We start from the raw sequence: 16,001 nt of genomic DNA on the forward strand, positions 1-16,001 counted from the left end.
ATACATCTGATACACTGAATGTTTGGACTGATCACAAATGTTGTTTACATACAATAAGAAGAACAAATGTCCCAAAACAGAGCCCTGGGAAACTCCCTTTTCCAAAGTGGCAGGGTTAGAAATAATGCTACCAAGCCTGGTGCATTGAGTGCTGTCAGTTGGGCAACTCCAAAACCAACTAACCACATTATGACCAAAGCAGCATTTTAAAAGGTCAAAAATAGCTGACCTTTAGATTGCTAACATTCTTAGCATAAGTCAATGGAGTTTAACATAGGGATGATTAGCATCATGGTTAGCGGACATTTTCTGACTGGGTGTGAGAGATGATTAAATTAAAATATCTGTTGTGAGAGACGATTAAATTAAAATTTCTGTTGCTGTAGCTAGCTACATAATGTAACTATGTTAATTTACTTAATGTAACTTTAGTCTATGTCTGCTGATGTTAGCAACTATGCTAACATTAGGTAGGTGTGTTAGCCTACATAAATTAGTTCACATTTTTCCCATTTAGGCTAATGTTTTCAGCAATGCTTTGGCGATTCAAGCTGTTCAACATTCACACACATTTTCTGCAGGAAATGTATTTTTTGTGCGTGGCGACGAACCAAAGACAGCAAATGTCTGGTTGTCCCCCCGTTCCTCCGTCGGGTTGTTGACCTGCAGTTCTATGTTGCTACCACAAGAGGCAGTGTTTTTTTGTGAGTGGCTGTAAGCCAGCGCACCTAGAATAGCGTTTGTCCGGTTATCACTCCCTCCCTCCCTCCCTTCGGTCAATGTTGACCTGCATTTCTCTGTTGGCACCACAAGAGGCAGTAGTCCCAGCACACCAAAATCAAGAAGGACACAAGTAGAGTAATGGTCAGAGCATTGGACTCCCACCCAGGAGACGGGGGTTCAAGACCCGGTGGGGATGACTTTATGGGACTATACCCCAAACCTCCACATGTTCATCCTTTCACTCCAACCTTTTTATCCCTTACCTTTGTCCAGAAACAGAAGTTGAACCAATTGCAGCAAAATTGCTAACGTTACAGGAATCATCAGTGTAACTGCTTTAGCCACTGACCGCTACCATTAATGTTATGGAAGTTGCTGCTAGTTGTTGTGAGCTCATGAGCTAACTGGCTATCCCACTCTTATTGTGCTGGATTAGAATTGGAAGCATTGGAACTGATGTGTCCAGGTGACAAGACCCATCTTTATTTATCAGATATTATTTCATGTCATTTCAATTCACAGCTATTTCAGTGGCATGACTAGCTTCCGTCCTACCAGTCCTGAACACAAACAAGCCAGCCACGCACATAAGCCAGGCTGGACCTGGCCTGGTTTCTACTTTGTATGTGTTTTAAATACATATTGTTAATATGTATTTAGCTAAGTTATGTGCACCTGTTTCATTTCAACTCAGTGTAGAGAAATGCACCGATTCTAAACCTTACTGCATCTATGACGACACTGTTGAGGGGACACCATGTACCCGTGACATGCCAGCCCCGCGTCAACACTCGGAGTTTCGGTGGGCATACCAGCCCCCTGAAAAAAATCTTAGGGAAACACTGCAAAGCGAACATTCTGCAGTATGTTAATTAAGATGTGGCGATCTACTGTATCAAAAGCTTTAATTAAGTCGATAAACAAAGTAACACTAAATGATTTCTTGTCAGCAGCAGCCTTAATGTCACCCAGGACTTTCAGACTAGCAGACCGTAGCCTACTGTGCTTGGATCTACATCCCGACAGCATGGGACTGAAGATGTGACTGTATGTGAATCTAGGAAAAGCTTCACCTGAACAGAAACTAAAGACTCTAAGATCTTTGCTAAAGCAGAAAGATTTGAAAAAGGTTAATAATAGACCTTTCCTATTCAGGCAGCAAGTTCTGCCACCCCTAGTTACTGTTGCTCTTGAAAGCACTTTACTAAAATGTCCACTGAACAGCACATATCTGATGATTCTCTCAAGGATTCCTGACAATATTGCTGTATGTTATTTGCCAAAATACCACTACTGTGTCTAAGAGAGTTCTACAGAAAGGCCTGAACTATTTTACACAAGGATATACAGTATCCATGAGATTTGGATTTCGGACGGAGCAGGTGACAACATAAGAGTTGATGCTAGGTGTTGGCGATCTATGCAGAAGGCACAGACGCCTCACAAACGCCAGATTTAAATTCACCAGGACAAAATTGTGGAGTCTTACTGCACATGTACAGCAGAGTGAGTAAGTTAGTTGCATCCATTATTAGAACATGGTTAGAGTGATGTGTTTAAAGGGGTAGTGTGCTAGTTTGGACATTTAGCCCTATTAGTGATCTGTCTACCATGAACCTGAAACATAGAGACCATCATTTAGCCCTATTAGTGATCTGTCTACCATGAACCTGAAACATAGAGACCATCATTTAGCCCTATTAGTGATCTGTCTACCATGAACCTGAAACATAGACCATAACTTCACTCAGAGTTCCAGTATTGAGCTAGCTGACGTTTTTCTGCAGGTTCTCACTGGGCTACAGTGGAAGTGGGGCATATGTAAATACGGTGAATAACGATGATAAATGTGCTTTTCTGAGATGGGAAGCACAGGGTGTAATCTCAATATGCTCTCCTGTGAAATGTATCACAATCCAAATGTGTTTAGGTGTTTGGCATGACTTGGACCTCTGTGGGAACAGTGAAAACAAGCGCCAGGGGAATGCTTATGCCCAAGTCATGCCAAACATGTAAAAACATTTGGATTGCGATTTCATAGGAATGTATACTGAGACTGGTAAGATTACACCCTGTGCTTCCCGTCTTGGAAAACCACTCTATCATAGTTTTTCGAACCCATTTACGTATGTCCCACAAAATGACTTCCATTGTAGCCCATGAGAACCTGCAGAAAAACGGCAGTTGCTCAATACTGTAAGGATCAGTGAAATGACGGTGTTGATGTTCCAGGTCCATGGTAGACAGACCACAAACAGGGCTGAATATGAATGGGCTAGGAGCAAAGCTGTCTTCACATTCAACTGTGTATGGGGCCTTCCACAAGCCTTAATCCACCATAAGCATTCTTCCACCTGTGTTTTAGGTTTCTGTAGTCTCTCTGGATATCTTTGGTTACTGCACGTTCCCCAAGCGCATCTAAGAACAATTTTCAAACTTCAAACCAATTGTTTATCTATGAACACAAAAACGTGAGACAAACTTTGTTTGTGGGACATCATGGCAGCATTATTGCAAGGGGCACGGTTTTAAGAAATCAGCCAACCTTATTGGTTATTATTCTCCGCGTGATTGACAGGTCGGAAAGGTCTATTATGTACTTCCTGAGGCAGCTGAGGAAATTCAACATGCCAAAGGCAATGATGGTTCTCTTCTACACCTCCATCATCAAGTCCATCCTCCATCACAATCTGGTTCTCAGCCTCAACAAAGACCAGGGCAGACTGCAGCGCATCATCCGCTCTGCTGAGAGGGGGGTCGGCTGTAGACTGCCCTCCCTACAGGACCAGAAAAAAGGCCAGAAAGATTGAGGCTGACCCCTCCCATCCTGGTCACGGTCTCTTTGAACCACTCCCCTCTGGCAGGAGACTGCGGTCCATCGGGAACGGCTCCACAAAAACAGCTTCTTTCCCACGGCCATCAGACTCATTAAAAAGGCTTGGGTCCCCCTGCGACGCCCCCCCCCCCCCACACACACACTGACTCTACACCCCCTACACCCTCCCCCCCCACACACACACACTGACTCTACACCCCCTACACCCTCCCCCCCCACACACACACACTGACTCTACACCCCCCCCACACACACACTGACTCTACACCCCCTACACCCTCCCCCCCCCACACACACACACTGACTCTTCACCCCCTACACCCTCCCCCCCCCACACACACACACTGACTCTTCACCCCCTACACCCCGCCCCCCCCACACACACACACACACACTGTACACACACTCACCACACTCCATTATGTATATATTATCGAAATCTGCAGCTGTATCTCCCTTTTTAACAGTATATCGTATGTTGTATATTGCACTGTTTTTTGTAGTCCATTTGCACCATCATGTCTCTGCACTGTCCTGTCCTGCTCCCTGTCCTATGTCATCTGCAGCAGCGTAGGCCTCAACCCTAGACACATTCCTAGTATGTGAACCATATACATGGCTAATAAAACAGATCTTGAATCTCCTTGAATCTTATTCAGTTCAGAGGGATTAGCAGCTTTCGGTAAGGGTGAAACATCTGGTCATTTGTGGATGGAAATGGAAAGATTAAAAATGTCAACGACTGGTTTAGCTGTGATCAAGAGCCCCCGACAGTCTGTCCTCATATTTGATTCGGGTGCACTGTGGAGTGATTAAGTGAGTTTTCTGTGAATGCTAGCCGCTTCTACTGCATTGAGCTAGCACTAGCATGCTGCTAACGCTGGAACAAGAGACAGAAAGGAATCAGTTGGAAATGTTCTCCATCAATCAACAGCATTATGGGTAAGTCCTAAGTGAGGCTATATGTCCAAAATTCTACCAAACTACCCCTTTAACACATTTTTTTCCAACTTATTTTCTCAGACTGGGGGTTTCTGGTGTCAGCAGCCCAGGCAGATCTGAACGGCTTGTTGAATCACGTTTTCAGTATTTGGCTGCTCACAAAAAAAATGAAGGGGTGTCTCATTTGAAAGTGTGTGTGTTAGCAGTCCCTTCAGAGTCATTTGAAAGTGTGTGTGTTAGCAGTCCCATCAGAGACCCATGAGCACAAGCACTGAAAAGTCCCCAGTAATAAACCATCTGGAAATATAGGAAGCAGCTTTTCCACTGATATTAAACACTATTAAACACCTGTACAGGCTACTGTGTTTACTACTACTTATTTATATTCTAACATACTCAGGTTCAAATAGGCTAGATATCGTCTGTCACATCACATTGTCCTCATCCATCCGCGATGGCTGTCAATCATCGTCGATGGACGATATCACCGTGCCATCGCCCCAACGCTCATATAATCAACATGCTATCCAAGTATCACCACAGAAAAGCCTCCCGTGGCTGTGGAGCTCACCTCAAACTCCTTCAGGCTGAGGACGTGGACGCCGGCCTCCTGTGCGCGGGCCACCAGGTCCGGGTCGAAGGCCTCCATGAGGACGATGGTCTTCACCGGGTGCTCTTTGCCGCTCACGCAGTCCAGGATCAGCCTGGCCTTGTCTGCCACGTCACAGATCACCGTGGCGACAGTGGCTGGAAACGTGGCACCAAAGTTATTATCATCATTATTATTTTTATTATTATTCACCACATTTTACCTCTACATTCTTCATCCCTACATCTTTTTTTGACATTCAAAAGTTTTCCAGGGACACTTTCACGTCTCAGTATTGAATCGTCCTTAATTGACTTTTGATGTAGCAACACATTTGTGGTTATCAGACATTATCAGGATTCAGTGTAATTTATGCTATAAGGAGGAGGCTTGGACAACTGTACATAATCATTATGATAACGACTGTACATAATGGGTGTGATCTTGTGGACTTTGGTATTTGCCTAGTCTCACATAGCCAGACCTACAGTCTCTCCACACACTGACGCTGTGGTCTGGCTGGGGTTAGGGGGGTAAAAACACAGTATTTCTTTAAACCAATCACAACTGTCTTGGGCGGAGCGGTTGCTAGGTTGTTGTTGGGGACTGTGAGAACGGTAGCACGCAGATAGCAGAAGGGGAGGAGTCTGGATTGAGTCTGATTGACCGAGAGAATCTCCGTCGCCACTGATTGGGTAGTAATAAGCCCAATCACAAGGCTTATCTCCAAAACCTAAATCCGGTGAGTCAGACTAGTATTTGTTCTACTGTAGCCTAGGTAGCGGGCGTGACCTCGTGGATCAGGTTGGTATTTGCCCTACCTAGCGGGCGTGACCTCGTGGGTCAGGTTGGTATTTGCCCTACCTAGCGGGCGTGACCTCGTGGATCAGGTTGGTATTTGCCCTACCTAGCGGGCGTGACCTCGTGGGTCAGGTTGGTATTTGCCCTACCTAGCGGGCGTGACCTCGTGGGTCAGGTTGGTATTTGCCCTACCTAGCGGGCGTGACCTCATGGATCAGGTTGGTATTTGCCCTACGTAGCGGGCGTGACCTCGTGGGTCAGGTTGGTATTTGCCCTACCTAGCGGGCGTGACCTCGTGGGTCAGCTTGGTATTTGCCCTACCTAGCGGGCGTGACCTCGTGGGTCAGGTTGGTATTTGCCCTACGTAGCGGGCGTGACCTCGTGGGTCAGCTTGGTATTTGCCCTACCTAGCGGGCGTGACCTCGTGGGTCAGCTTGGTATTTGCCCTACCTAGCGGGCGTGACCTCGTGGGTCAGCTTGGTATTTGCCCTACCTAGCGGGCGTGACCTCGTGGGTCAGCTTGGTATTTGCCCTACCTAGCGGGCGTGACCTCGTGGGTCAGGTTGGTATTTGCCCTAGAGGTACCTTTCTCGATGATGTGCTCAATTGCTTCTGTGCCCAATGTGTCGTACAGAGGAACAGCCACCAGAGAGTATGTGTAGCAGGCCAGCTCTGCAATGGTCCACTGTTGGAAACACACAGTACGTTAGAGCTCAAGGAACGCTACAACATACAGTCATATCACACACATGTCTATGTTATATATTCTATAAAAGAACAACACAAACTGAGTTAAGACAAAGTTCCACCCAATGTTCCAATGTTCCAGGCCATTTGCCAAGAATCTAAAACCATAAATGTAAGTGATTGCTGTATCCATGCCACCCGTCTGTGTGTGTGTGTGTGTGTGTGTGTGTGTGTGTGTGTGTGTGTGTGTGTGTGTGTGTGTGTGTGTGTGTGTGTGTGTGTGTGTGTGTGCGCGTGTGTGTGCGCGTGCGAGTGAGTGCATATTATAGTGCAGGTTTCACTAAGTAACTGGACAGTATAGCTTCCACCCTCACTTGCTCACACTGGGTTGGAACTCGGGTCCTCTGCCTCTCTGCCTTGAGGACACATGACAGCCTCACATAAGCTTGCTTTAGATACACTAGCTAGCCATTCCATGGTGCAGCTACACTAGCCAGCGCTTCCATGGTGCAGCTACACTAGCCAGCGCTTCCATGGTGCAGCTACACTAGCCAGCGCTTCCATGGTGCAGCTACACTAGCTAGCGCTTCCATGGTGCAGCTACACTAGCTAGCGCTTCCATGGTGCAGCTACACTAGCTAGCGCTTCCATGGTGCAGCTACACTAGCCAGCGCTTCCATGGTGCAGCTACACTAGCTAGCCATTCCATGATGCAGGTGCACAGTATTTATACTGAAGAGTGAGTTTAAGTGAATTAGTTTCATGTTTAAAAACACGGTGCAATTATTCTAAGTCGCTTTGGATAAAAGCTTCTTCTAAATGCTTTGTGTGCATATTCTTTTTTTAAGCACCATCTTTCTCTTAAGACAGACATGGGGCCAGTCATACCTTCTAGAGCATGTGTTCCCAAACTCTATCAATGTGGGCCTCCCCTCTGAAAACAGTGACACACCCGCACCCCCCCAACCCCCCAAATTTGTCCATTTTGCAAGGCAGCGTTAGCTAGCCCATAACGTTACACAGCTAAGTTAGCTCGGTGCATGGATGTATTAATAGAACTGGATACAATTCGGCTCGGTGGCACCTGTTGCTAGTTAACGTTCTGACATTTTCGCACAGTACATTCATGCGTGCGGGGGAGGCTCTCGCTGCACTATCCACACATTTAGTATACATCTCTCCCATTATTTATTTCAAATTTCTGACCTTTAAAATCACGTTTCATTCATAAAAACCATAGAAAATTCTGAAAATAAAAAAAAATGTTTTTCCTTTTTTCCCCTAACCATCCCTCCACGCCTCCCCTGAATTTCTTTGGGGCCCCCCAGGGGAGGCACGCCTCACAGTTTGGGAATGCCTGTTCTGGAGAACTACTATCTATCGATTTTACAAGACAGAAGGGTGAGGAGGAAGGAAGTCAGTGAACAAGGAGAGAGAACCTTCAAAGACTCAATAATGGAACACAGCGTGTGGAGGGCGTGAGCAGGACTCAGAGATAGTCTCTCACCTCTGGTCTGTTCTGGGAAAAGATGCCGATGTACTTGTCTCCAGTCTGGGAATGTCCTCTGTGGAGCAGAGCAGAGCCCAAATTCTCAGCTCTGTCTGCCACCTGGGCAAAAACACACATGGTTGATTTCAATATTCCATTTCACAGGCTTAAAGGGATAGTTCGGAATTCTGGACATTGAGCCTCATTTAGGACTTAGCCATTATGTTTTTGTTTGATTCAGCTGCTTCCATGCTGTCCTTCATGCAGGCATACACATGTTGCTAATGCTAGCACAACGCAATGGTACCAGCTAGCATCCACTACCGAACTCACTTAAACACTCCACAGCGCACCCAAAGCAAATACAATACAAGGACAGTCTGTTAGGTTAATTTCAGTGTACCATCATTTTTTAAGTCAACCTACAACTGAATCCTTTTCTATGCAGCAACCTATTTTCTCTGTGGAAGTACAGCGTGATCTTTATTCTGAAATTCCTTGAATTCGCTAGGTTCTCACTGACAAAGTAAACGAAACCACAGAACCTTTGCTTCAGAGGCTCTAGCCACTGGCCTATCTACCCCTTTGCTACCGGCCATGAGTTGACATCTCTCTCACATCTTGTTTGGCTTCTCTGCAATGAATTGAACAAACTTTTAAATCTAGCCCATTGTATATTCAACATGAGGTTTGCTCATGAGGTTTATGTGAAATTCTGTCTAAAAACAATTATTTGTCTATAGACTACGGGTCAATATGTTTGTTTTTTTAAATTTCGCTCAGGAGTGGAGACATTGTCTGAAGCCTGTATTTGGTAACAGGTCGGGTTTATTTGGTAACAGGTCGGGGTTCCTCCCAGTCCCACTCCAGGTCGTCAGTGTTGCGTTCACTGCGCTGCATGAACTAGGTGAAATGCAACTGTTCCGCTACCTCTTGAGGTGCAGCTGTTTCCAAGCCGTAGTGGGGTGTAACTGACAAATACATAGATCCACATCTGTGCCATGTGTGTGTAGTACCATGTGTGTGTAGTACCATGTGTGTGTAGTACCATGTGTGTGTAGTACCATGTGTGTGTAGTACCATGTGGGTCATAACTCCTACTCAGCCTCAGAACACCTCACCTGGCGGTACGACATCCACTCATATGGCTGGTTGGGTTTCCTGGATCCTAGACAGGGTCCGTCATCTGGAAAGTGCAAGACAAGCGATTACATATTCCACAATATCTCGACACGCAAACTTGTCATGGATTACTGTAAATCTGTTTCTTTTTAATCAGGAGTAACTGAGGTTGTTATTTGTTTGCGTAAATCTGCAAGAGAGGCAACTCACTTGACACCCTCAACCCTCGAAGAAAGACTTCATACATGGTCCGTGCGTCGCTGTAGTAATGCGTCATGTGCTTGTCGCTGTCGTTCAACGCAGACCGCCTTGCACACTCGGCCCCCTGAGGAAAGCATGTGTCATTAGTAACTGATCAGTTATTGACAAGTCTATGCACAACTGTACATTAGGCCACTGGCAATTGGGCAACAGGCAAATGTATAAGGTGAAGAGTGATACCATTTTGAGTCAAACTGCATGTTGATACAAAATCCCCCTTGCACTAAAGAATGCAACCATCGCTGAATCCCCTCTTTTACCCTGAGTTTGGTGGATTTTTTTACAGGAATGTTGAACACCATACTGGAGATGGAATGTTGAACACCATACTGGAGATGGAATGTTGAACACCATACTGGAGATGGAATGTTGAACACCATACTGGAGATGGAATGCTGAACACCATACTGGAGATGGAATGTTGAACACCATACTGGAGATGTTGCCATAGTACACAGCACCACTGGGACAGGCCCAGTCAGGCCTCCACATCCCGACCCGCTCTCTCCTCACCACCCCTCCTACTGTCTGGGGATGAGTCCTCTCTCCTCACCACCCCTCCTACTGTCTGGGGATGAGTCCTCTCTCCTAACCACCCCTCCTACTGTCTGGGGATGAGTCCTCTCTCCTCACCACCCCTCCTACTGTCTGGGGATGAGTCCTCTCTCCTAACCACCCCTCCTACTGTCTGGGGATGAGTCCTCTCTCCTCACCACCCCTCCTACTGTCTGGGGATGAGTCCTCTCTCCTAACCACCCCTCCTACTGTCTGGGGATGAGTCCTCTCTCCTAACCACCCCTCCTACTGTCTGGGGATGAGTCCTCTCTCCTAACCACCCCTCCTACTGTCTGGGGATGAGTCCTCTCTCCTAACCACCCCTCCTACTGTCTGGGGATGAGCCCTCTCTCCTCACCACCCCTCCTACTGTCTGGGGATGAGTCCTCTCTCCTCACCACCCCTCCTACTGTCTGGGGATGAGTCCTCTCTCCTAACCACCCCTCCTACTGTCTGGGGATGAGTCCTCTCTCCTCACCACCCCTCCTACTGTCTGGGGATGAGTCCTCTCTCCTCACCACCCCTCCTACTGTCTGGGGATGAGTCCTCTCTCCTCACCACCCCTCCTACTGTCTGGGGATGAGTCCTCTCTCCTAACCACCCCTCCTACTGTCTGGGGATGAGTCCTCTCTCCTCACCACCCCTCCTACTGTCTGGGGATGAGTCCTCTCTCCTAACCACCCCTCCTACTGTCTGGGGATGAGTCCTCTCTCCTAACCACCCCTCCTACTGTCTGGGGATGAGTCCTCTCTCCTAACCACCCCTCCTACTGTCTGGGGATGAGTCCTCTCTCCTAACCACCCCTCCTACTGTCTGGGGATGAGCCCTCTCTCCTCACCACCCCTCCTACTGTCTGGGGATGAGTCCTCTCTCCTCACCACCCCTCCTACTGTCTGGGGATGAGTCCTCTCTCCTAACCACCCCTCCTACTGTCTGGGGATGAGTCCTCTCTCCTCACCACCCCTCCTACTGTCTGGGGATGAGTCCTCTCTCCTCACCACCCCTCCTACTGTCTGGGGATGAGTCCTCTCTCCTCACCACCCCTCCTACTGTCTGGGGATGAGTCCTCTCTCCTAACCACCCCTCCTACTGTCTGGGGATGAGTCCTCTCTCCTAACCACCCCCCCTACTGTCTGGGGATGAGTCCTCTCTCCTAACCACCCCTCCTACTGTCTGGGGATGAGTCCTCTCTCCTAACCACCCCTCCTACTGTCTGGGGATGAGTCCTCTCTCCTAACCACCCCTCCTACTGTCTGGGGATGAGTCCTCTCTCCTCACCACCCCTCCTACTGTCTGGGGATGAGTCCTCTCTCCTAACCACCCCTCCTACTGTCTGGGGATGAGTCCTCTCTCCTAACCACCCCTCCTACTGTCTGGGGATGAGCCCTCTCTCCTCACCACCCCTCCTACTGTCTGGGGATGAGTCCTCTCTCCTAACCACCCCTCCTACTGTCTGGGGATGAGTCCTCTCTCCTAACCACCCCTCCTACTGTCTGGGGATGAGTCCTCTCTCCTAACCACCCCTCCTACTGTCTGGGGATGAGTCCTCTCTCCTAACCACCCCTCCTACTGTCTGGGGATGAGTCCTCTCTCCTAACCACCCCTCCTACTGTCTGGGGATGAGTCCTCTCTCCTAACCACCCCTCCTACTGTCTGGGGATGAGTCCTCTCTCCTAACCACCCCTCCTACTGTCTGGGGATGAGTCCTCTCTCCTAACCACCCCTCCTACTGTCTGGGGATGAGTCCTCTCTCCTAACCACCCCTCCTACTGTCTGGGGATGAGCCCTCTCTCCTAACCACCCCTCCTACTGTCTGGGGATGATTCCTCTCTCCTCACCACCCCTCCTACTGTCTGGGGATGAGTCCTCTCTCCTAACCACCCCTCCTACTGTCTGGGGATGAGTCCTCTCTCCTAACCACCCCTCCTACTGTCTGGGGATGAGTCCTCTCTCCTCACCACCCCTCCTACTGTCTGGGGATGAGTCCTCTCTCCTAACCACCCCTCCAACTGTCTGGGGATGATTCCTCTCTCCTCACCACCCCTCCTACTGTCTGGGGATGAGTCCTCTCTCCTCACCACCCCTCCTACTGTCTGGGGATGAGTCCTCTCTCCTAACCACCCCTCCTACTGTCTGGGGATGAGCCCTCTCTCCTAACCACCCCTCCTACTGTCTGGGGATGAGTCCTCTCTCTTCACCACCCCTCCTACTGTCTGGGGATGAGTCCTCTCTCCTCACCACCCCTCCTACTGTCTGGGGATGAGTCCTCTCTCCTAACCACCCCTCCTACTGTCTGGGGATGAGTCCTCTCTCCTAACCACCCCTCCTACTGTCTGGGGATGAGTCCTCTCTCTTCACCACCCCTCCTACTGTCTGGGGATGAGTCCTCTCTCCTCACCACCCCTCCTACTGTCTGGGGATGAGTCCTCTCTCCTCACCACCCCTCCTACTGTCTGGGGATGAGTCCTCTCTCCTAACCACCCCTCCTACTGTCTGGGGATGAGTCCTCTCTCCTAACCACCCCTCCTACTGTCTGGGGATGAGCCCTCTCTCCTAACCACCCCTCCTACTGTCTGGGGATGAGTCCTCTCTCCTCACCACCCCTCCTACTGTCTGGGGATGAGTCCTCTCTCCTCACCACCCCTCCTACTGTCTGGGGATGAGTCCTCTCTCCTCACCACCCCTCCTACTGTCTGGGGATGAGTCCTACTGTCTGAGGATGAGTCCTACTGTCTGGGGATGAGTCCTCTCTCCTCACCACCCCTCCTACTGTCTGGGGATGAGTCCTCTCTCCTAACCACCCCTCCTACTGTCTGGGGATGAGTCCTCTCTCTTCACCACCCCTCCTACTGTCTGGGGATGAGTCCTCTCTCCTAACCACCCCTCCTACTGTCTGGGGATGAGTCCTCTCTCCTCACCACCCCTCCTACTGTCTGGGGATGAGTCCTCTCTCCTAACCACCCCTCCTACTGTCTGGGGATGAGTCCTCTCTCTTCACCACCCCTCCTACTGTCTGGGGATGAGTCCTCTCTCCTAACCACCCCTCCTAATGTCTGGGGATGAGTCCTCTCTCCTAACCACCCCTCCTACTGTCTGGGGATGAGTCCTCTCTCCTAACCACCCCTCCTACTGTCTGGGGATGAGTCCTCTCTCCTAACCACCCCTCCTACTGTCTGGGGATGAGTCCTCTCTCCTAACCACCCCTCCTACTGTCTGGGGATGAGTCCTCTCTCCTCACCACCCCTCCTACTGTCTGGGGATGAGTCCTCTCTCCTAACCACCCCTCCTACTGTCTGGGGATGAGTCCTCTCTCCTAACCACCCCTCCTACTGTCTGGGGATGAGTCCTCTCTCCTCACCACCCCTCCTACTGTCTGGGGATGAGTCCTCTCTCCTCACCACCCCTCCTACTGTCTGGGGATGAGCCCTCTCTCCTAACCACCCCTCCTACTGTCTGGGGATGAGTCCTCTCTCTTCACCACCCCTCCTACTGTCTGGGGATGAGTCCTCTCTCCTCACCACCCCTCCTACTGTCTGGGGATGAGTCCTCTCTCCTAACCACCCCTCCTACTGTCTGGGGATGAGTCCTCTCTCCTAACCACCCCTCCTACTGTCTGGGGATGAGTCCTCTCTCCTAACCACCCCTCCTACTGTCTGGGGATGAGTCCTCTCTCCTAACCACCCCTCCTACTGTCTGGGGATGAGTCCTCTCTCCTAACCACCCCTCCTACTGTCTGGGGATGAGTCCTCTCTCCTAACCACCCCTCCTACTGTCTGGGGATGAGTCCTCTCTCCTCACCACCCCTCCTACTGTCTGGGGATGAGTCCTCTCTCCTAACCACCCCTCCTACTGTCTGGGGATGAGTCCTCTCTCCTCACCACCCCTCCTACTGTCTGGGGATGAGTCCTCTCTCCTCACCACCCCTCCTACTGTCTGGGGATGAGTCCTCTCTCCTAACCACCCCTCCTACTGTCTGGGGATGAGTCCTCTCTCCTAACCACCCCTCCTACTGTCTGGGGATGAGTCCTCTCTCCTCACCACCCCTCCTACTGTCTGGGGATGAACCAGTAAAGCCAATGCTCTAAATACATCATTGTCTCCTCTATTCATTGAGGAAAACTCTGATCTAACATGGCTGGATCAGATAAAGTCTGGGCCCATCCACACAACTACAGATCTAGAGGTGATCTAACCCCTCCACACAACTACAGATCTAGACGTGATCTAACCCATCCACACAACTACAGATCTAGAGGTGATCTAACCCCTCCACACAACTACAGATCTAGACGTGATCTAACCCATCCACACAACTACAGATCTAGAGGTGATTTAACCCATCCACACAACTACAGATCTAGAGGTGATTTAACCCCTCCACACAACTACAGATCTAGAGGTGATCTAACCCATCCACACAACTACAGATCTAGAGGTGATCTAACCCATCCACACAACTACAGATCTAGAGGTGATCTAACCCATCCACACAACTACAGATCTAGAGGTGATCTAACCCATCCACACAACTACAGATCTAGACGTGATCTAACCCATCCACACAACTACAGATCTAGAGGTGATCTAACCCATCCACACAACTACAGATCTAGACGTGATCTAACCCCTCCACACAGCTACAGATCTAGAGGAGGCCTACTGTAACCCATCCACACAACTATAGATCTAGAGGAGACCTACTGTAACCCATCCACACAACTATAGATCTAGAGGAGACCTACTGTAACCCATCCACACAACTATAGATCTAGAGGAGGCCTACTGTAACCCATCCACACAACTATAGATCTAGAGGAGACCTACTGTAACCCATCCACACAACTATAGATCTAGAGGAGACCTACTGTAACCCATCCACACAACTATAGATCTAGAGGAGACCTACTGTAACCCATCCACACAGCTACAGATCTAGAGACCTAACCCATGTGACAGCCAGATGAGGAATATTGTGAATAGAATAATCTCTGTTTTAGCTGAATGGAGTGATCTGTTTTAGCTGAATGGAGTGATCTGTTTCAGCTGAATGGAGTGATCTGTTTCAGCTGAATGGAGTGATCTGTTTTAGCTGAATGGAGTGATCTGTTTTAGCTGAATGGAGTGATCTGTTTTAGCTGAATGGAGTGATCTGTTTTAGCTGAATGGAGTGATCTGTTTTAGCTGAATGGAGTGATCTGTTTTAGCTGAATGGAGTGATCTGTTTTAGCTGAATGGAGGGATCTGTTTTAGCTGAATGGAGTGATCTGTTTTAGCTGAATGCAGTAGCGTCTGCAGCCAAGTATGGAGAGGCACAGAAGCCGTCCCAACAATGCGTATCGGCATCCGCTATATTTGGGTCGACCATCTATTTGGGACGCCGCCCAGTGACTGGAGTTAACTTCTGCTTACTGAAATGTTATTATACACGGCGTTAATGTTATATACACACAGTGTTAATGTTATATATACACAGCGTTAATGTTATTATACACGGCGTTAATGTTATCTATACACAGCGTAAATGTTATCTATAAACAGCGTTAATGTTATTATACACAGCGTTAATGTTATCTATACACAGTGTTAATGTTATTATACACAGCGTTAATGTTATTATACACAGCGTTAATGTTATTATACACAGCGTTAATGTTATCTATACACAGCGTTAATGTTATCTATACACAGCGTTAATGTTATCTATACACAGCGTTAATGTTAATATACACAGCGTTAATGTTAATATACACAGCGTTAATGTTATCAATACACAGTGTTAATGTTATCTATACACAGTGTTAATGTTATCTATACACAGTGTTAATGTTATCTATTAACAGCGTTAATGTTATTATACACAGCGTTAATATTATTATACACAGCTTTAATGTTATCTATAAACAGCGTTAATGTTATTATACACAGCGTTAATGTTATTATACACAGTGTTAATGTTATCTATACACAGCGTTAATGTTATCTATACACAGCGTTAA

At 48.3% G+C, this 16,001-nt stretch overlaps 1 protein-coding gene across 1 annotated transcript in view; it reads right to left on the minus strand.

Moving 5' to 3' along the window:
- acsl1a (acyl-CoA synthetase long chain family member 1a) overlaps nt 1–16,001 on the minus strand; it is a 68,777-nt gene that overhangs the window by 19,055 nt on the left and 33,721 nt on the right. Inside the window, 5 exon segments of the mRNA XM_084454369.1 lie at nt 5,073–5,248; nt 6,477–6,576; nt 8,086–8,187; nt 9,189–9,253; nt 9,400–9,514. Coding sequence (XP_084310495.1) covers nt 5,073–5,248; nt 6,477–6,576; nt 8,086–8,187; nt 9,189–9,253; nt 9,400–9,514 — 558 coding nt within the window.

Source organism: Borostomias antarcticus (genome assembly GCF_949987555.1).
Source record: "Borostomias antarcticus genome assembly, chromosome: 20".
Lineage (NCBI taxonomy): Eukaryota > Metazoa > Chordata > Actinopteri > Stomiiformes > Stomiidae > Borostomias > Borostomias antarcticus.